The sequence below is a fragment of the Carassius carassius genome, chromosome 13, assembly GCF_963082965.1.
Source record: "Carassius carassius chromosome 13, fCarCar2.1, whole genome shotgun sequence".
NCBI classification, from domain to species: Eukaryota; Metazoa; Chordata; class Actinopteri; order Cypriniformes; family Cyprinidae; genus Carassius; species Carassius carassius.
The window spans coordinates 29,986,700-30,010,152 of NC_081767.1; the positions used below are offsets into that span (position 1 = coordinate 29,986,700).

General features: G+C 41.8%; 1 protein-coding gene across 2 annotated transcripts in view; it reads left to right on the plus strand.

Annotated features, from left to right (window-relative positions):
• The window catches only part of LOC132156306 (metabotropic glutamate receptor 3-like), a 41,485-nt gene extending 18,444 nt beyond the window's left edge, over positions 1-23,041 (plus strand). Inside the window, exons 3-6 of one of the 2 annotated variants that reach the window (XM_059565251.1) lie at positions 904-1,777; positions 17,711-18,786; positions 20,890-21,067; positions 22,474-23,041. In XM_059565251.1, coding sequence (XP_059421234.1) covers positions 904-1,777; positions 17,711-18,786; positions 20,890-21,067; positions 22,474-22,550 — 2,205 coding nt within the window. In that variant the 3' untranslated portion in view covers positions 22,551-23,041. Of the gene's footprint in view, positions 1-903; positions 1,778-16,474; positions 16,585-17,710; positions 18,787-20,889; positions 21,068-22,473 lie in introns of those variants that run through there. The other variant, XM_059565252.1, reaches the window with a different exon arrangement.
• The last annotated feature ends 412 nt before the right edge of the window (positions 23,042-23,453 follow it).

Sequence of the window (23,453 nt, forward strand, 5' to 3'; positions counted from 1 at the left end):
GAGCACTACAAGAAATAAAGAAACAACCGTATTTAAAAAAAAAACAATTCAAATTGAATATTATTAAGCTAAATAAACATAAATGGGTCATATAAATTAATTGTAAAAAAATGTAATTCAATAAATGAAAAAAAAAATCTAAAATATTTATATAGTGTTCCATATAGTCCCAAACAAATGGATTAAACATATTCTTATTTAACAAATTATTGTAAATTATTGTATGCAATGAAAAAGTTTTAAAAAAAATGTTCAAAACGGACTTTAATTAGCTCATGAACGTCACTATAATTACCCCCCCCCCCCCCCCCCCCCCGGGATCTTCCAGTTCACATTTTGAGCACAGTCACCTAAATAGACCTCTTTTCTTTGTGTACAGTTTGGATCAATTCATCAATATTACTGAATTATTTTCAAGTTCGGCTTTGTTAATCACAAATTTGTTCTTCACCCTCTAGAAACCTACTTTACAAAAAAACAACACAGCTCTTTTTCCTGACCAACTATGAAGAACTCAATCCATTATTTAGAGGACTGTCCTCAAATAAAACTCTGCGCCACCCCTTTTTCCATTCTTCGCTCGCGTAAATCTAGTTTACTCTCTCCTTTCATCGTGTACATGCACGTATTAGCACTGCGGCTATACTATTGTGTGTGTTGTGCATTGTTGCTTTCTACTACCACTGGTGACAGAACCATGGGAGTTAGCATAATTTTGCATAACCCTCTCCCCATTTGAGGCTCAGCAAAAGCTGACTTCCTCTATCAGTTCCAAAATCCGTAATCTTTCTTCTTGTTCCCTCTCTCTGTCTTTTTCCTGAGTTGTTGACTTGACTTCTCCTGATTTATTGATAGTAACAGGGTTTGTAATGCTGTATATGTTTGTGCGTGTGTTTCTGCCAGGTTGCCAACCTGCTGCGGCTATTTCAGATACCTCAGATCAGCTACGCCAGTACCAGTGCCAAACTCAGCGACAAATCTCGCTATGACTACTTTGCACGCACCGTCCCGCCAGACTTTTACCAGGCCAAGGCCATGGCAGAGATCCTGCGTGCCTTCAACTGGACCTATGTTTCCACCGTTGCCTCAGAGGGTGACTACGGAGAAACAGGAATTGAAGCCTTCGAGCAACAAGCCCGTTTAAGAAACATCTGTATCGCTACTTCGGAAAAAGTGGGGCGTTCGAGTGCGAAACGCTCTTCGTATGAGGCGGTGGTTCGTCAGCTTCTACAGAAGCCCACAGCCCGTGTGGCAGTGCTGTTTTTGCGTAGCGACGATGCACGAGAACTCATCGCTGCTGCTGCCCACCTCAATGCATCTTTCCTGTGGGTGGCGAGTGACGGATGGGGGGCGCAAGAGAGCATCGTCAAAGGTAACGAATTCACGGCGGATGGTGCGATCACGTTGGAGCTCGCGGCTCAGCCTATACCAGAGTTTAACCGGTATTTCCAGAGCCTCACGCCCCTTAATAATCACCGCAACCCTTGGTTCAAAGACTTCTGGGAGCAAAAGTTTCAGTGTTCATTGGGCGGTGCTTCGGCAGCAGGGGCGGGAACCCCAAAGCCACCTTGTGACCCAGAACTGGCCGTCGACAAGTCAAATTTTGAGCCAGAATCAAAGATCATGTTTGTCGTAAATGCCGTATACGCCATGGCACATGCCTTGCATCGAATGCAACGGACTCTTTGTGCCAACACCACACGCTTGTGCGACGCCATGAGGAGTCTTGATGGCAGAAAACTCTACCGGGACTTCCTACTTCACGTCAACTTTAGAGGTAACCTGCTTTGTTTTTCTTCTCACAGTTTCTCTCAGTCTAGCACCATGCGAGTTTACGTTGTTCATGGTCTATTTGTGTCACGCCGTGGTTCTGAAAAGACAGGTTTACAGGCTCTGTAAAAGACACTGTGTGTCTTGATTGCAACTAGGAGAATGAGGCAGGAGTCGAGCATCTTCTGTCAGTGTCGCTGAAAGCTCTGCATTGACTGACAGCTAAAGGAGAGAGGCAGGTAAAAATAAACTACTGCATGTAAAAGTGCTCAGCATGCTCAGGTTGGCGTGGCAAGTAGATGGGATTATGCCACATTATCTGACTATGCACAAACTCATTCAAAGACAAACTCACAGAGGGAGAGAGCGAACGATAGCTGGAAGTTTAGAGGAGGAAAAGATGCAGAGAATTCTGACTATGCCAAACAGAGATGATGGCAACAGCAGCACAATTACATTATACTCAAACACTGCATAATGAATACCCAAGGGATCATGTAGAGATGAAAAATAAACCTCAACTGGTAATCAAGACCCTTACATGAAACAGAGTGGTCTTATATCACCCTGAAGTGGGGGGGGGGGTCATTCTGCAATAATGACCAGCACACTGTGCATAATTTATTTGATTACATGAATACTTTCCAAACAAAAATAAATAAATGGACGTTAAATATTGATTAATGCTGGAATTTCTTAATGTGAGAGGAAAGAGGCTACAGAGAGATGTAAATAAATACCATTGTCCTAATATTAATATTAATATTGAAAACAGTTGTGCTGCTCAATATGGAAAACGTGTTACTTTTTTCTGAATATTATGATACATAGAAATGGTTTGTAGCATTTTAAATGTTTTTTACTGTCACTTTTTTATAAATATATATGAAAGACACAAAAACTACATGAAAAATTGTGCCATAAAACCTACATGGTATATATTAAATTACCAGGTTTTTATCATCTGATACTATCACTGTACTGTACCGCCACAGTACTTTCTGTACAGTGCATATGTGTGCATGTGTATGCATCAAAAACAGACTAACAGAGGGAGGTAGCGCTAGTTTCACACACAGAAAAGAAAGAAAGAGACACAGAGCAAGAAAGAGAGAAAGCGAGAGAAAGATTGGGCAGATAAAATGACGGGAGAGAGGTTGAGTGGGCTGGTACGCATCAGCAGAAGAACATTCTCTTTGAAGTTCACCATCTTCATTTTTCAAGCGCGGAATCAAAGACGTGTGGGGTTTGCTGTCTGGGGCGATTGAGAGGGAGGCAGGAGGCGAGCCATGCAGGAGAACATGACGGGAAAAAAACGTCATCATCATGCAGACAGATGAGATGGAGGTAGAGAGAGAAGGACAGAAAAGACAGAATGGAGGAGCTTGTGGAGTGAGAATAATTGTAGATGTGCTTGGAATCAAAAGAAGGGTGTTGGTATAGATCAGGGGTTCTTAACCTTTTTGATGTCGGGGCCCAAATTTTACAGTACAAAGTGGCCCAGGGCCCAATCAAATATTAGCACTGTATTGGTTTATTGATCTCAGCCTTAGTTTGATTTGTATTCAATAACTAAATGAAATCCAATTGCAGTTTAAAAGTTTATTATTCATGTGTATATAAACCTGCACATAAAACAAGATGTCAAACACACTACAATTCAAGGAACAAATCAATCTGCATCAAGAACAAAATTAAAAGACTCAAGGCATATTAACACAAAAAATCAGTAAGATTTGACAGATTTTACTTACAAAAAAATTACATTTATATAAAATAAAAACAATAAAATGTTTTGCTAAAATAAATTCAAAATAATATTTTTCAAATTAAATAAGTTGTAAATGAAAATTGAAATAAAGTGCAAATTAAAAAATATAGGCGTACTGACGCCCATTTCACAGACCTCAGCCGCATGCAGTGTGAACGCTGGAATCCATTAACATGGGTGCGTAAAACAAAACATGCAATGCATACACACTTCAGACGGAGTATGTGTGTAACGCCGCCTTCACACTGGCAGTTGAAATCAGCTCCGTAATACGCAATACTCCCCCAGTGGACGTCGTACTACACCACTGAAAAGCATCGGAAAACTTCGGAAGCGAGTAGAACAAAAATGGCGGAGAGATTAGAACGATTTATGTTGTCTGTATCTGAATGTGCATGTCAGGTCAGCTAAATGTGATATAGTGGTATATAGGGCTGCAACAACCCTGCACTCGAGCGAGAGAGACCGAGTGTGTCAGAGAGCGGGGGCCACAATATTTAATTATTCATTTTAATTGTATTAACTGCCCTTATAATGTTAGAAAATCATGAAAATAAGAAAATGACATGACAACTTATCGTTATAAAATCATTATTTATTTTATTAAAAGTTATGAATTCAGGTTTGTTTATCAGTACCATAGCAACGCCAACTTCGCTGGAATTGTCGGATAGGAACCATCCGTAGCCTTTCACAAGAGTTCAATTTTTTGAACGCATCCGGATGACCAACAGACATGATTTTTTTCGCACCGCACTCGTTCGGACCCGGTTCGTAGCCATTCGCATGCGGTCTGCAAATCTCCATAGGAAATGAATGACTTCCGGTCGTTTCATAGCCGTATTGGAGCTGATTTCAACTGCCAGTGTGAAGACGGCGTAATTCAGCGTGTGCAGCACAGCAAAAATAGACTCGGTACAGGCGGATCAGAAGCACAGCGGTAGGATTCGCGAGACCACGTGATTTGCCTGTCCAACACTACAGCCTATGGTCTAACATTGTTTTTCTTGATTTCTGTGTGATCTAACATGGTTGGCTAAATGTTAATGCTTTGTCCGGTTTAATTATGTTTATTCCAGTCATGCAACTCCTGCAGTTAAACTCCACACCACTTCCTTTTTTTTAATAGTGAAATACGATTGGGAGTCTGCACAGTGTTTATTTTGAAATGCAAATTTTTTTTTTTCACCTCTATTTTGTATTTGCTGTGGGGTTTGGACGCGGGGTGCGTCAGAAATAGACTAGGCGCCTATCTTTAGTGAAGCGGTGCGGAGAGCTACTTCTGGGACACTTTTGAAAAGTGCCACAGAACGTCTGGTATAAACACAAGCATAGACTAGAGTGACCGCGATCAGCTCCGGTAACCACGTCAGAGCCGTAACGCGCCGCAGACGTGTGCAGTGGAAATCAGGGGTGAAACCTATGGGTGAAACAGGCGTAACTTTTAGTGATGTCCGATTCGTGAACGAATTGTTCAATTTAACCGGTTCTTCTTAGTGAACCGGTTGAACCAGTTCACCAAATCGAACTGAATCGTTTGAAACAGTTCACGTCTCCAATAAGCATTAATCCACAAATTACTTAAGATGTTAACTTTTTTAACCTGACTGACACTCCCTCTGAGTCAGAATAAACCAATATCCCAGAGTAATTCATGTACTCAAACAGTACACTGACTGAACTGCTGTGAAGACCGAACTGAAGATGAACACCGAGCCGAGCCAGATGACGAACGAACACGCCCACTGCTGGAGCAGTTCTCGTTCTCGAGTCAAGAACAGGTTGCATCGGTTTTCGGATCACCAGTACACTGAACTGAGAATCGTTTCTATCGGACGCATCCGATTTGAGAACCGATGAGCTGATTCTCGTTCTCGAGTCAAGAACCGGTTGCATTGGTTTTCGGATCACCAGTACACTGAACCAAAAACCGTTTTTTCCTGATGCATCCGATTTGAGAACCGATGAACTGATGAATACTGCGCATGCATGTAATTTTTTAAGTATTTTGTTAAACATTGGAAAGTGTTATAAAATAACTATATTTCATTTTGCTTTTTTTTTTTTTTTTTTTTTTTTAAAAGATGAATGTTTCTAATCTTTATATTGTAGATAATGTATAGGCCAAAGGGGTTTTCAGGGATGTTGGACAATAATTAAGACTCTATGTTTAATAGGAATAAGGGATGATTTATGAAATATCTGTACTGTATATATAGTTAATGATGACACATTCACAAATTGAGTTTGTAAACAGAACATGAACACGAGTAGAGCAGCTGATGAAACTGAACTGCAGCACATGCCGGTTAGAGTGATTCTCGTTCTCGAGTCAAGAACCGGTTGCATCGGTTTTCGGATCATCAGTACACTGAACTGAAAACCGTTTCTTTTGGACGCGTCAGATTTGAGAGCCGAGGAGCTGATGATACTGCGCATGTGTGATTCAGCGTGAAGCAGACTGACACACAGAGTGTCTGAACCGAACTGATTCTTTTGGTGATTGATTCTGAACTGATTCTGTGCTAATGTTATGAGCGCGGGTAAAACGAGGGCTTGGATGAAGGGCAATCTGGCGAAACGTAAGTTCATTTAATAAAAAATACATCGCAATGGATTATGTATAGTAAGTGGATCATGGTTTTTGCGCTGATGACACCTAATTTATTTACTTTATATCTTCAAAACTTAAATCCTCGTATGCACATTATTGCTGTTACTGTATTTGGGTGCGTTGTTGCAAAACTCAAATGTAAACTTTTCATGATTATGAGGTTTTTAACTGACTAAAGTTATGATTACTGACTTATAAATATATATATATATATATATATATATATATAAATTTGATAGACGTGACGCCATTACTACGTCACTACGTCGAGCGTAAAAGAACCGCTGAACCGTTTTTTTCAACCGGTTCATTGAATCGAACCGTCCGAAAGAACCGGTTCGTGGAAAAGAATTGAACTTCCCATCACTACTTTTGCTTCAGGCTACGGTTGACTGAGTGTCTTCTTCTGCTTATTAGCGTTTGTTAAACAACTGAGGCATTACTGCCACTAGTGGTGGGATGGTGTATTGTAACTGTCTCATGGATAACAGTGGTCATTCTGATGTCTTCAATTGATAACTTGTTTGGTCCGGCGACCCTCGCGGCCCACAGGTGAAAAAACTTAAAGTTTTTTGCAGCCCTCCAGGTGGCGCTCATGGCCCAAGCATGGGCCGCGGCCCTATGGTTAAGAATAGGTGGTATAGATGATCTGCAATATAGAGAAAGAGAGAAACAGAGGAAAGGTGGAAGAGATGAGAAGAGAAGCCCAGAAGGATTTACAGTTTACATTCTCCTCCCTGCAGTGAAGAATTAAGTCCCTCTGCGCTATCTAGCATTCTGACTCACAAAGTTCACACAGCTGCCCCTTTTCTAGCTTTCTTTCTATCTGTGAAGAGCGTATTATTACTAAAGGTGCTTCCACACTAGAGCTTTTGGTGCGGACCTGAGTCTGTTTGTCATTCCTCCAGGTTGGTTTTCAGGACTCGGATGCACACCTTTTGGAATTTTGCATGACCGGTGGCAGCCTACTTCAACTACAGACTACAGCCTACACTTGATATTAACATTTGCTCTGTTCCAGTACCTAGCGAGCTGGGAGTTTGGAATCGGGTTTTTCACACAAAAAAAAATAGCACTGTGTTATCATTTACTCACCCCCATGTTGTTGCAAATCTGTATTTCTTTCTTTCTTCTGTGAAACATAAAATATTATTTTTGGATAAAATGTATTCTAATAAGCATGAAAATTAATAGCACACACAGATATTGAGTAAAAATATAAATTAAAAAAAGAGCATACGAGACAGGTGAGCATAAGAGACTGGGAACCAAACAATATTGGAATCCATTGATTTTGAGACATTTCTCAAAATATCTTCTGTTATATTCCAGAACCGTGCCATTTTAGTATTATTGAGATACTATTATATTTTTTATACATTTTTGAGTTTTTATTGTTTTGTTCCACTTCCTTCCAGAACATTCTTCCAGCAAGACCTGTTTATTAGGGATGGGCGATACCACATATTTTGTTTTCGATACAATACCGATACTTTTAATGGCCAGTATCGTCTATATCGATACCGATACGATACATCTAAACTGAACTTTTAGATTATGAAATGTATTTAATTATTATGAGTACAATGGGTAATAATATCTACTTAACTTTATATGTGAAATGCATTTTAACATTCAATACGCCTTAATTGCAATTTATTATTATAGATTATATTTTTGTTTACACATGGTTAAATTATGTTTACTGTAGTGGTAACCATGGTTCATTGTCATAAGGGACTGCCAGTAATAGGCTGTTGCACACATAAAATACAACCTTTTTATTCGTATAGTGTATAATCTACATTAACAATACAGAATAGTACATGAGCAATATGAACTTAATTTGAACTTTTAACATTAAAATTTAAATAAATGTACTGCACAACCTAGGGTACAATTTCAATAGGTTTATTGTGAAATAACTCAAACATATAGCCTTTGTTTTTTTTCTGAATTTTTCTGGGTTGCCTTTTCCATTAGCATAAAAGCTTTCTTATTATAGGCTACTCTTGGGAAACGCAGCTCTATTTAAATACACTGTCAGAAGTGAGTGAACGCTCTCTGTAATTGATTAATTCTGCCTTGCAACATTTGCGTGTGTTCAGATGAGCAGGAAAATCCCTTCCACACAATTATTTGCTAACATAGGTTATTCGTCCAATTTAAGGCATACTGTAGCCATTATTATTATGTTTTTTTTTAATAAACCAAGTCACTGGTAAATAAAAACATTTTTTAAAATAAATACTTTTTATTTGAGCATCGATACTTTCGATACTTGCATCAGTATCAACATATCGATACTTCAGGATCGATTTGCCCATCCCTAGTGTTTATGGCTTATTGCATGTTAAAAGTGTTAGAAGCGGTTAGCTGAATATCACAAAGTGCTATTCACAGACAGCTCCTCTTGTCAGGTGTGTTTTGTAAAAACCTTACCCTTTCCGTCAGACTTTTTCTGTGCTGCAAGGAGCCTGTCACATCTCCAAGAGCCCCGACTCCTTGAATACCCTAACACACTGTGGCAACATGCTGTTGCTATAGCAATTAGGTCGCCACATGGCATCAAGTGGTGAGGTAATCCAGTAGGTTTACAGGGGGAGTTCTGTCAGTACTTCCATTGACCACAATCATTTAGACACCAAGCAACAAACACACACTAGATGTTCACCCTTGTATTCCAATAATGCACGTTCTTCAATGCTTTCTACTAACAACCAGCAACTCTATTCTATTCTACTAGCAACTGCCTTCCTAAGCAACATCCAAACTAAAATAGAACTTATTACGTGTTACTGTACATCTGGAGCAACTGCACTTACAACAACTTAGTCAAACTTAGTTTTTGCTGAAACTGGCTTGTAAAGATTTTTGTAATGAAAGACTGGCAAATGTAATGTGTCATACTGAAGAGGTTGAGAAACTAAGTGCTGCATAACATGGTTAAAACATCTTAGTTAAAAAGAGCTATTGCTAAAACTATAACTATAACTATATATATAACTATAACTATAAGCCATTTTTTCATTGCAGTGGTAGGGTTTTGTACATGTAAAATGACAAATATATAAATATTTATAAATATATGTCATTTTAAATGCATTAAGCAATACCACTGCAATGCAAAAAACAAATTACAAATAAATAAATTATATATATGACTACCTCAGTGCCAGCTACTGTATAGGTGATTGGCTACTAAGCATAAAAACCCCTTCAGAAATGATTATTATATGCTGATTTAATATATACCTTAAGATTAGCAATGTTAAAACAGCTGTTAAAACAATAATACATTTTTAGACAGTTCAAAAGAACAGCATTTATTAGCAACATAAATCTTTGTAACATTACAACTGTCTTTGTCAGTTTTCATTAAATGCATCCTTACTGAATCCTTATAAATCCCCCCAAAAAAATAAATAAATAAATAAAATGTATAAATGACCAGGTATCTAAAGAGCAGAATAATTCTCCCACTAACCTTTAGAAACAGTTGGCATTTGTGTCAGAAACACCTGTGACGCTTCAAAATGACGTCTAGATAGGCAGCTCACTAAAATTCGGAAAAGAGCTATCAAGACACCCACAATAGGATATTTGTGTTTCTTCCTTTTCTCAGACACTTTCAACCCACACACCATAAAACAAAACAATTGCTCGTCTGCCCACCATCACCACAAAGCACACACACACACACACACACACTGAAAGCTGGGATTTAACCATCACCTCCATCTGCATCTACTAGATCACTTACAACTAATTAGCCCCCTCTCAAATTCACAGATCTGGAGTAAATATTTATCATGCCTCACAACAATAGATTGTTATGTTAGCAATGGTGTATTTTCAGAGCAGCAAAAGCATTTGACACTGAGCTGCTAAAGAAGAGTTTTCACCTTGTTTACATTCTTAACACACCCAGAGCAACATCATAATACACTAAGCACAAAGCAATCGCTCATCCACCCACCATTAACACAGACACACACACATGCACTACACACACACACAAACAGAACTGGCACCACAGAAAGAAGAGCTTGTGTATTTGCTGCTCTATGGAAGATTTATTGTCATGTAAACAGCGATGTGGGAAAGTCAGGCCTGGATAGCATCTATACCTCACCTTCTAACAATACCACACTATCTGTCCAAACTGCTGTTCATTTAGACAGAGTCATAAACACATCCACAACCAGAGGTGGTAAACCATAAATGCAAGTTAGTGACTCACCTCGTGTAAGAATCAAGTAATGCCACAGTACAAAAAGTGCCTTATATTACTTATTTATTTCCCTCCAGAAAATGAACTTTCTGATTCATGAATTATAAATATCTGAAATGGAACATACTGTGGTTTTGTCTACATTAAAATCTAAATACTGATTCTGTCAGCTGTCAAGGAAAACAAAAATATAGCAAATAGGTCACAAAAAACATTCGTTGTTAACCCTGGTCAATTAGGAGTTAAAAAATATATGAAATTATTCAGTGACAGTAAAAATATCCATCCATCCATCCATCTTCTACCGCTTATCCGGGGCCGGGTCGCGGGGGCAGCAGTCTAAGCAGAGAACCCCAGACCTCCCTCTCCCTAGACACTTCCTCCAGCTCTTCTGGGGGGACACCGAGGCGTTCCCAGGCCAGCCGGGAGACATAGTCTCTCCAGCGTGTCCTAGGTCTCCCCCGGGGTCTCCTCCCAGTGGGATGTGCCCGGAACACCTTCCCGGGAAGGCGTCCAGGAGGCATCCGGAACAGATGCCCGAGCCACCTCAGCTGACCCCTCTCGATGTGGAGGAGCAGCGGCTCTACTCTGAGCTCCTCCCGGGTGACTGAGCTTCTCACCCTATCTCTAAGGGATCGCCCAGCCACCCTGCGGAGAAAGCACATTTCGGCCGCCTGTATCCGGGATCTTGTCCTTTCGGTCATGACCCAAAGCTCATGACCATAGGTGAGAGTAGGAACGTAGATTGACCGGTAAATCGAGAGCTTCGCCTTGCGGCTCAGCTCTTTCTTCACCACGACAGACCGGTACATCGACCGCATTACTGCAGAAGCTGCACCGATCCGTCTGTCAATCTCCCGTTCCATCCTTCCCTCACTCGTGAACAAGACCCCAAGATACTTAAACTCCTCCACTTGAGGCAGGAACTCTCCACCAACCTGAAGTGGGCAAGCCACCCTTTTCCGACTGAGGACCATGGCCTCGGATTTGGAGGTGCTGATTCTCATCCCAGCCGCTTCACACTCGGCTGCAAACCGTCCCAGTGCATGCTGAAGGTCCTGGCCTGATGAGGCCAACACGACAACATCATCCGCAAAGAGCAGAGACGAAATCGTGTTGTCACCAAACCTGACCCCCTCCGGCCCCTGGCTGCGCCTAGAAATTCTGTCCATAAAAATCATGAACAGAACCGGCGACAAAGGGCAGCCCTGCTGGAGTCCAACACGCACCGGGAACAAGTCTGACTTACAGCTGGCAATACGAACCAAGCTCCTGCTCCGTTCGTACAGGGACCGGATAGCCCTTATCAAAGGGCCCCGGACCCCATACTCCCGGAGAACCCTCCACAGGCCGCCGCGAGGGACACAGTCGAATGCCTTCTCCAAATCCACAAAGCACATGTGGACTGGTTGGGCATACTCCCATAAACCCTCCAGCACCCTGTAGAGGGTATAGAGCTGGTCCAGTGTTCCCTGGTAGGGTCTCCCAAGGCAAACAGGTCCTAGGCGACGGGTCAGACTAAGAGCGGTTCAAAACCCCTTATGAGAAGGAACAATCAAAGGACCGTGACGTCGCCCGGTATGGCGCAGCCGGGGCCCCACCCTGGAGCCAGGCCCGGGGTTGGGGCTCGTATGCGAGCGCCTGGTGGCCGGGCCTCCCCCCACGGGGTCCGGCCGGGCTCAGCCCGAAGGAGCGACGTGGGGCCGCCTTCCCGTGGGCTCACCATCTACAGGAGGGACCGTAAGGGGCCGGTGCTTAGACAATCGGGTGGCAGTCGAAGGCGGGGGCCTCGACAGCCCGATCCCTGGACACGGAAACTAGCTTTAGGGACGTGGAACGTCACCTCACTGGCGGGGAAGGAGCCCGAGATTGTGCGTGAGGTAGAGAGGTTCCGACTAGCGATAGTCGGACTCACCTCTACGCACAGCTTGGGCTCTGGTACCACACTCCTCGAGAGAGGATGGACTCTTCACCACTCTGGAGTTGCCCAAGGTGAGAGGCGGCGGGCTGGTGTGGGTTTGCTTATAGCCCCCCAGCTCAGCTGCCATGTGTTGGAGTTTACCCCGGTGAACGAGAGGGTCGCTTCCCTGCGCCTTCGGGTCGGGGATAGGTCTCTCACTGTCGTTTGTGCCTACGGGCCGAACGGCAATGCAGAGTACCCAGCCTTCTTGGAGTCTCTGGGAGGGGTGCTGGAAAGTGCTTCGACTGGGGACTCCGTCGTTTTACTGGGGGACTTCAACGCCCACGTGGGCAACGACAGTGACACCTGGAGGGGCGTGATTGGGAGGAACGGCCCCCCTGATCTGAACCCGAGCGGTGTTCAGTTATTGGACTTCTGTGCTAGTTACAGCTTGTCCATAACGAACACCATGTTCAAGCATAAGGGTGTCCATCAGTACACGTGGCACCAGGACACCCTAGGCCGTAGGTCGATGATTGACTTTGTGGTCGTTTCATCCGACCTCCGGCCGTATGTCTTGGACACTCGGGTGAAGAGAGGGGCGGAGCTGTCAACCGATCACCACCTGGTGGTGAGTTGGATCCGATGGCGGGGGAGGAAGCTGGACAGACTCGGCAGACCCAAACGTACTGTGAGGGTCTGCTGGGAACGTTTGGCCGAGTCTCCTGTCAGAGAGATCTTCAACTCCCACCTCCGGCAGAGCTTCGACCGGATCCCGAGGGAGGCTGGAGATATTGAGTCCGAGTGGACCATGTTCTCCACCTCCATTGTCGAAGCGGCCGCTCGGAGCTGTGGCCGTAAGGTTTCCGGTGCCTGTCGAGGCGGCAATCCCCGAACCCGGTGGTGGACACCGGAAGTAAGGGATGCCGTCAAGCTGAAGAAGGAGTCCTATCGGGCCTGGTTGGCTTGTGGGACTCCAGAGGCAGCTGACAGGTACCGGCAGGCCAAGCGGACTACAGCCCGGGTGGTTGTGGAGGCAAAAACTCGGGCCTGGGAGGAGTTCGGTGAGGCCATGGAGAAGGACTATCGGTCAGCCTCGAAGAGATTCTGGCAAACCGTCCGGCGCCTCAGGAGAGGGAAGCAGTGCCCTACCAACGCTGTTTACAGTAGAGGTGGGGAGCTGTTGACCTCAACTGGGGATGTCGTTGGACGGTGGAAGGAATACTTCGAGGATCTCCTCAATCCCGCTGTCACGTCTTCCATTGAGGAAGCAGAGGCTGAGGGCTCAGATGTGGACTCGTCCATAACCCAAGCTGAAGTCACTGAGGTAGTCAAGAAACTCCTCGGTGGCAAGGCACCGGGGGTGGATGAGATCCGCCCTGAGTACCTCAAGTCTCTGGATGTTGTGGGGCTGTCTTGGCTGACACGCCTCTGCAGCATCGCGTGGCAGTCGGGGACGGTGCCTCTGGGATGGCAGACCGGGGTGGTGGTCCCTCTTTTTAAGAAGGGGGACCGGAGGGTGTGTTCCAACTACAGGGGGATCACACTTCTCAGGCTCCCTGGGAAAGTCTATGCCAGGGTACTGGAGAGGAGAATCCGGCCAATAGTAGAACCTCGGATTCAGGAGGAACAGTGTGGTTTTCGTCCAGGCCGTGGAACACTGGTAAAAATAATTTAAAATAAATGCATGGTTTCCACAAGAAAAATAAATTAAGCATCACATCTGTTTTTATAAAATAAATGGATGCTGAAAATTCTGCTTTGCATCACAGAAATGAAAAATCACATTTTAAAATATATTAATTTTATTATTTATTTATTTTTCATAAAATTTGACAATAAAAATGCAGTCTTAGTGGGCATAATATAGGTTTCTTTCAAAGCTAATTTAAAAAAATCTTAATGACTGCAAAAGTTTGAATGGTAGTGTTAATATATATTTACTTACTTACATTACCAATTTACTTATATTATATTTACTCACCCACATGCTGTTCCAAACTGGTTTTCTTCTGAAGAACATAAATATTCTGAAAAGTGTTTCAGCGGGTTTTTTTTTCTTTTTTACAGTGAAAGTCAATGGTGTTCAAAAACTTAAAGTTAGCGTAATTGTAATCCTTTCAACTCCACTGTATGATAAACAGAGCAATATTTATGTAGTTATTCAATATCAAATCAAATTGATCAACTCCTGTAAATGGCATGCTTTTGCATGACTGTGCACCGTGCAAATGTAGACCGAAATGCTAAATAATTCATTGTTATAACATTGTTGCATCATCTACCAAAAATTCAAGTAGAGTCATGAGTCATTTCATTTAGTCAAAGAAGTCACAAATCCTTAAATGTGTAACTCCAGTTAGTCCTCCACCTCCTTAGGTGTCCTTATCTCCTCAGACACACCTCTTTATCATTTTCTTTTTGCTCTCCCTTTCTCTGTGAAGAAGCTCTTCAAAACACTACTGTCAAACTCAGCTGTGTGAGTGTCTGTGGATGTGCATGGGTCCTTGACGGGGATGCTGTATCTGAATGGCGACTGTCAGTTGCATAGGTGTGCACAGTAGAGATATGATGTTTTTAGGCCCTGAATTTTGGAAACGTCTCGGATGCCAGATTGACATGCTGTGGTACCTCAGAGTCAAGCGGATCATGCTCAAACGTGATGTCACATCACCAACTCTATGTGTCTCTGTCAAAACAGAAAATAATGTTACCATGGAGCTTGAAGAGTTACTGACACTGACACATATCACCTGAGAAAGAGAGACTGCACAAGTTGCTACAATAAAAATAAAAAATAAAATAAACTAGAGCTAGCACTTTTCTGTTGAAAACAATAATCAACATGTTATCATCATGGTCAAAAGTGCAGGACATTTCAGATTTAATTTCTATTTTATAACAATATATTATAAAATATATATTTACTATATTGTGTATACACATACATTAAATAAATACTTAGTTTGTCTATTTCTGCTCCATGGCCCAACAGACAGTAGTGGCCTTCCTAGTGAATTAGTGTTTTTGAACAAAACATTTGAGCGCATGTAACTGCTGATAAACACGTGTTACCAGTTTTTCCACTTTGAAGAAATCGGTTGTGTGAATGATTCAACATTTTGGAACAAATCGGTTGAATTAGTGAATCAGTGACTCAAGTCACCACCGACAGACATAACGCTGTAACCTGCAGAAACAGTCACTGCATGCATAATTCATCTGAACAAGCAGACTCAACTTGAGTGAAGCGATGTAGAGAGCGAAACAACAAATGTCTTACTTAAAGGATTATTAAGGTGGTAAAAGTGTTTTTCTCTTTCAAAAAAATAAGTGCCTAACGCTATTTTAAGGCACCGTCAGACTACAAGCCTGATTTGTTGATTTACTTCATATGTTTCTATAGCATCCCATGACAAAACATGCAAACATCTGTTAGGGATGCACAGAGAGATATTCTGATCGACACTGCTAACCCATTATTTTATGTTGTCCCAGACAAACAATATAATGACTGATAAATATATACCCTATACTGTTTTTTGTCTACGATATATCTTCAAAAGATCATGAATATAATAAAATTGTACAAAAAATGAACAAAAATGATTTTCTTTTGTAGCCTGCCATAAAATAAGAGACTTTGAGTTTGAACTGGGGATCAATTCAAATTATGACCAATTCCAGCTATATTTCATTTATAATCCCATATCTGTCTTAACATAAATGATCTAATATCTGTATTTGAATTATACAGATCTATCCATAAATCTATCACTGATTGTATTTCAACCTCTCCCATAATCACAAATCTATCCATCAAGTGAATAGATGGCACGGCATCCCTCACTGGATATCTCTAACTAACTTACTAGTTAACTAACTAACTAACACCGTCTGACTGACCGATGCACCCATCCATCCATCCATCAGATTGTTTCTATGAATCCTATATAGAAAGCATTTGTCCAACAAAAGGTATGGCCATATCCTTGGAGGCTCAGCGCAAGTTAATTAACTGCAATTAGTGTTTGTAACAGGTAATTATATTAGTTAATTATCCGTTTACCAGATGGTTCTTATTTAATACAGGGGTGTGCTCAGCATCTGCTGCCAATGAGGGATGATTACACATTATCGAGTGTCGCATGCCATCAAATTCTGAAACAAACAGATGAGCTATGAAGAAATGAACTATGGGCCACAGAAGGTTAATTTGATTCAGCACACGAAGAAGTTCTTGACTACAACAAGATGTGTGTGGATTTCATTGCACCTCAGCTGCATGTGTGTGTGTATGTATATGTCGGTGTGTGAGGGCACGGGTGTTGACATTGACGTTATCTTTGTGAATGATGGGGTTCATAACTTCTAACCTGTTTTCCTTATCTGATGAATCATCATCCAGCAGCGAGTTTTCGGAGACCCTCTGAGCAATTACACTGAGCAGAGAAAATCCCTTGCACCAGGTTGGCTGCAGACTACTATTTGTGTGTCTACATTTAGTTAAAATTACAAAAAATAAGCAAATAAATAAAATGGCACTTTATTATTTTTTATAAATACTGTATATAAATATATACACATGACAGATAGTCATATTTGTATACATGTTTATATTTATAAAAATTATTTTTAAAAAAACAATATGGTGATATTTACAAATTTTTGTAATTTTTAACTATGATAGATGATAGAACTATGATAATGATAGAACAAGCAAATGTTAGATACTGTAGATAGATAGATAGATAGATAGATAGATAGATAGATAGATAGATAGATAGATAGATAGATCCAGAGAAAGATAGATAGATAGATAGACTGACAACTTCTGTCAACATTTCCACAACTTCAATTCTCGCTCTTTCTTTTGCCACTATAGAAAAATAATCACCTATATACAGTAGTGACAGTTTCACCATCATCCCTCAAGGGACATTTTCTTCTTGTCTTTTCTCCCGGTTCAAAATATATCATTCTCCCTGAGGCCAAAACGCAAGATAGAAGCATCAGCTCCTCTGTGCTCATTTGCCCATGTCTTATTTTGCAATTGTGCTGACCAAGGACGCATCCTCCCAGAGCCCCGAGCTACAGTACAGAGGTGTGTGGGAGACAGGCTTCATATGAACGATAAAACCAATGCCACATAAACCCTGACAGAAAGCAGCCCGATTCCTCAGCTAACCCTCGATACGTTCTCCACTTGAAGTCGAAAGGCATTGCTGTCATTTTGATTAGAGATTTGATGATACTTTTCTTTGCCTACTATAATTGCTTCATGAGCCTGTAGCCGTTTATGTTACTGATAATATCCAAAGACAGTCATAAAGGGAACTATCTAATCTGTTCTTAAGTTAATGATGTGTTTTGTTCCACTTGATATGTGTGAATTAACTCTTTCTCATACTCTCTCTCAAGCTCCGTTCTCCCCTGCCGGCTTGGAAAATCATGTAAAGTTTGACGCATATGGTGACGGAATGGGCCGCTACAACATCTTCAACTACCAGCTTGTGCCAGGCAGCGACAAGTTCACCTACATTCAGGTTGGAGAGTGGGCAGAGAGTCTTACCCTAAATGAGGACTTGATCGGCTGGCCGAGGGGAGGGGACATACCCACGTCTCAGTGCAGTGACCCTTGCGCTCCTAATGAGATGAAGAAGATGCAAGCCGGTGAATACTGTTGCTGGATATGTACTCCCTGCGAGCCCTACGAATACCTGCCAGATGAGTTCACATGCATGCCCTGTGCGCCTGGCCAATGGCCCCGTCCTGACCTGACCGGATGCTACGACCTTCCTGAGGACTATATCATGTGGGAGGATGCTTGGGCCATTGGACCCATCACGATTGCATGCGTTGGCTTCATATGTACCTTAATGGTCTTCGTTGTTTTCATTCGGCACAACGACACGCCACTGGTCAAAGCATCCGGCCGTGAGCTGTGCTACATCCTGTTGTTGGGTGTCCTCATGTCCTACATCATGACTTTCATATACATTGCAAAACCTTCGCCTATTGTGTGCACGCTGCGGCGGTTAGGCCTCGGCACCTCGTTCGCAGTGTGCTACTCCGCCTTGCTCACCAAGACCAATCGCATTGCTCGCATCTTCAGTGGCGTGAAAGAGGGCGGAGCTCAGCGGCCACGCTTCATCAGTCCCAGCTCACAGGTGTTCATCTGTCTGTCGTTGATCTCCGTCCAGCTCTTGTTGGTGTCTATCTGGCTACTCGTGGAAGTGCCTGGCACACGGCGGTTCACAACGCCGGAGAAACGCCAGACTGTCATTTTGAAGTGTAATGTACGGGACTCTAGCATGCTGCTGTCGCTGAGCTACGATGTGGTTCTGGTAGTCCTCTGCACGGTCTACGCCTTCAAGACCCGGAAGTGTCCAGAGAACTTCAATGAGGCCAAGTTCATCGGCTTCACCATGTACACCACCTGTATCATCTGGCTGGCCTTCCTGCCCATCTTCTACGTCACCTCCAGTGACTACAGGGTAAGTCTGACACTGTACATTTAATTCTGTACAATGAAAGTGAACTGAAATTCACTTAACTGCAACTAATGTAACTTTTAAGGAGATAAATCACCCAAAAATGTAATTCTGTCACCATTTACTAAGGCTCATGTAATTCCATGACTTTCTTTCTCATGTGGAACACAAAAGAAGATATTCTGTCAAATGTTTTAATTGTATGGAGAAAAAACACTAAAGTCACTGGACTCCAGTGTTGTTAAGGTACCAATGTCAAAGTATCTTTTTTGTTTTGCAATGAAATGATGACAGGATTTTCATTTTTGGGTGAACTTTCCCTTTAAGTAGAACAGGAAGGTTTGTCAGGGCAAATCTTGAATGATGGCCTCGTCTGAAAGTTTAAAGAAGTTTCTTAGGCCTTATAGACAGACAGATCTATTTTGAAATTTGAGTGTTTCAATTATTTAATCTAAATATTGTATGTTATTTGTTGTTTTAAAAGTGTAAATGCAAAATTAAAAATAAATAAATAATAATAAAATAATGACAGCCAAATCAAATAACAGAATCCTAGTCAAAGAAACACATCTGAACAGTGACTAAGAGAACTAATTAATATTAATAAAAAATACCATCAAAAAACATCCCACTGTGGACATTCTGCCCCAATTCTAAGGGTAGGGGACATCTTACTTAACTTTTCACTTACATAAAAATAACTGTATTTGTTACTGCACAAATCTAAATTTATTTAACTTCCTTTGGGGCTTTGTCGATTACATTTCCAGCTCATGAATTTAAAGGTAACCAATTTTTTACTTAACTGAATTACACCCAGTCCTGTCTGACATAAGCAGAAATACTGCTCAAATCAAATTAAAGTACCTGAAGCTAACTGAACACAGCTAGATTTAATCTGCTTTAGTGAGAATGAATCAAACCGATCTGAGCTGAAAAGCGGAACCAAAAAAAAGCCATTAACATGCAAAACAGACGACGCTGTCTTGTATACACGCTTGTGGGACCGCAAGACGCCTGCTGTTTGGATAGCTGTTACTTGTATTAGGAATCACACCAAGTAAGCAGAACTGTCAGATAGAAATCTGTTGACAAATTTAAATCTTCAGCAAACATGTAGCCTCAACAGACAACTTCTCAATAGCTCGTTGATGCAACAAATATATCAAAGAGCGATTCAGTCTCTATAACCGAGCTTGTCATTCACCACGCTGCGTGAATCCAGCTTGAAGTACCCAAACAGCATTTCCACTCAAGAGAGGGACTGGACCATGTAGACAGCCTGATGACGTAAAGAGGAATTCTTGCAGTGAGTAGGACGAAAACGGGTCTTACTAAACCAGAGTCAATGAAGAGCAAAGAGAGGTTCTTTGCTCAAGGGACGCGGCCCACAGAGACCGTTCGCACAGAATGCTGATGCCTGTAAAAGTGCAGGATAGTTGAAAGATACAGAAATCAGATTGCAAATGCATGCAGAGCTAGGAACCGACAGAGTAAAACACAACAGAATAAGAACGGCTTCATAAGATGGCTCACGCTGATTTCATTGCAGAAAATATGATCAAGACTAACAGAACAGCTTAGCGCTTTGCATATTTTTAGCAGGACATGAATGTATGGGCATGGGGAACTTATTTAACCCACTGATAAGTCATAATGATATAAAGGTATAACTGAAACAGATTATACTCTTCATTTAGGTCTCTTTGAAATCGTTCCTTAAGCAGAACAGCGTTGGATTGTAAGAGATGGTCTAGATACCCGTAGGCTGAGAAATTCCTGTTCAGTTTAGTGTTATATCCATCCTCCTATCTATTCGCTAACAGTGGTGTGCCTTGACGGGGGACCGCGGGGAACAACATGAAGATCTAAAACTGGAGCGAGGAAAATGATGTTGCTAATGGGAGACGTTTAACTACTTCTAATCAAAAGCTATTTACGCAGCACTTTGCTAAATGTCACTGTTATTATAACAGTGCTCTACCTTTTTAATAACTAAGGGGTTCTTGGTAGTTACAACTAATAGCTTCTGATTATGGGAATGAATTGGAGTTACATTAGAGACAATGAGGGTGCGAAATGAATTGTGGTTTTCCTCTCTCTCAGGTCCAAACCACAACCATGTGTATATCTGTCAGTCTGAGCGGATTTGTGGTGCTGGGCTGCATGTTTGCCCCCAAAGTCCACATCATCATGTTCCAGCCTCAGAAGAATGTCGCCAGTCATCGGTTAAACATGAACCGGTTCAGTGTGAGCGGGCCGGCCACTAGCTACGCATCCCATGGTGAGATCTACACACAAACAACCAGATAAATAAGAACATCTGAAGTTTAAGTATGTCACATTTGTGCCACAGACATGAATAATACAGCAAATTGTGGGACAGATTTCTGTTCATTTATACATTTCGGTTTATACATCTATTTCTGTGTTTTCTTCTTCCTTAAGTATCTTTTTTAATAATAAAATCATTTAAACAAACTAAATGAATTAAAAACAAAATAAGAAAAGGCTGTAAAGGCCACGCGAGACCAACTGTTTGTCAATGTTGAACTTTCCGCAGTCCTTACACAGACAGTTTGTAATGATCACAGCCCTTTGATATGGCAATTTACACTGAGGATTTTAATGTCAGCATTGTCATACAGAGCAGTTGTGTAAGAGCCCATAAGGAAAGTTGCGGCTGAGCGGCCGTTGCTGGGTAATAAGCCCATGTGTGCGCAGACAACATCTTCTGCTCTAATGCATTATTTACGAGCACAAAAACAGATCAGGTAAACAGTTTCATCTTTATTCACATTTCATCCGTCTAATAAATAACATGACAGACACTGCAAAGAAGAGAAGACACTGCAGAGCAGAGATCACATCGAGTTACTCGCTAGGAGGGAAAAGAGGGGGAGGGAGATGATGAGAGTAGAACGAGGAGAATCAAGTCGGGGAAAAGCATGTCGGTGAACTTTGTGAAAAGTTTGCGGTGCCTTTTATGTGAAGTTGGCCATCTGTAAACCTGGCTGTGTTCGGTGTACCATTTTAACTTGCATCACTATTGCTGCAATATACAATATAGCCTGTATTCACGGTATAAATATTTTTATTTTGCATGAAATATTAATAACTGATACCTACTATATGTCAATATACTATGGACACACTTTATTTTAAGGTCCAATTCTCACTATTAACGCCTTGTCCCAAATGGCAGCCTTAAACCTTGCGTTCTTCCTCTGAGTCCACACTTTCGTGACATAATGCCGCTAGAAGTCTGCTGCAGAGCTCGGCCCATTGCGGGCTCAGCTGAAGTATGGATCGAGGGTGCATAATGGCCACAAAGGGGGCGCACGCAAGCACACTTTTGAATGCTAAAATGAGAAATGGGACACCCTACGGTCTCATGGACATAATGGACACACGGCGCTCATTATAAGTCCGAAAGAGCACATGAAGTATTCCATTTGGGACAGGGCCTAATGTACTATTAACTAAGACTTTCGCCTCATTTTGCCTTTGTCAATTAATTCTTTGCTATCATTTATTTAATTAGTAAAACATATATATATATATATATTTATTTTACTGGAAAATCTAAAATAATATGCATTACCACATGGTTTTGAAATATATACCATTTTGTTTAGATACATTTCCTTCTCTGCATTCATCTAATTCTTATTTTCTTTCTTTCTTAAGCATCTGTGAGCGCCCACTTCGTCCCGACAGTGTGCAACGGCAGAGAGATTGTCGACTCCACCACTTCCTCTCTGTGACCCCACCCTTCCTCCAGACCCCTGCCCCTTAGCGACTGTTAGCCAATCAGCACACACTGTGCTATGCCCAAGAACTAGGTTTGCCTACAGTGTGTAGAAAGTGTGTATGATTATTAAATTATTTTTAGGGCTTGTTGTAAATATTAACTGAAGTTGTAAAGAAACAAAAGAACAAAATAATCCTTTATAGAAAGATTTTGGAAACTTTTGTTTTGATAGCTTTATTATGTATGTTGTCAACGGCCATGACGTGATGATGTAAAACACAGACCCGTTTTTGATTGGGCCACAGTAGAGACTGACAGAAACGGATCCGCCTGCAATACTGGACACTGGAATTTGTTGTCGTTTTCTGTTGTAGGCCTCATTGTAATAACTTAACTGTATGTATTTCTATGTTGTACATTTTGTACAGAATCTTAACCGATGGTTTTATTAGCACAAGCCGACAGTATTAGAGTCTATGCCGGTCATGAGGTCCAGAGCAGAAACCACAGAGTGAGCGCTCACGCCTCAAAATTCACGTCGTCTCATCACAGGCATGTGGCTTGATGCCAGAGGTTACAACACCATTTAAGTACACTGTCATGACATCTGAAAGCATATTACATTAACTGCATCTCATAAGCGTTGTATTCAGATTGGCTGTGATGCATGTTTATGTTGCAGCACAGATATGCAGTGCTACGAGACGTTATATGTTTACATTGCCTGTGACGAGAAGCCTTCAGGGACAGAAAGTTTGGAAGATGAGCATATGAGGCACTTTACAAAGTTGACTTACCTATTTTCCACCATCATGGTGCCATTGCTGGTGCCGTCCCATACTTGTGGATGCACGGATCAAAGATGATTTGCCAGAAGAAAACAGGTCCACTCCTGTCCCTTAAACCTGCATGTGAC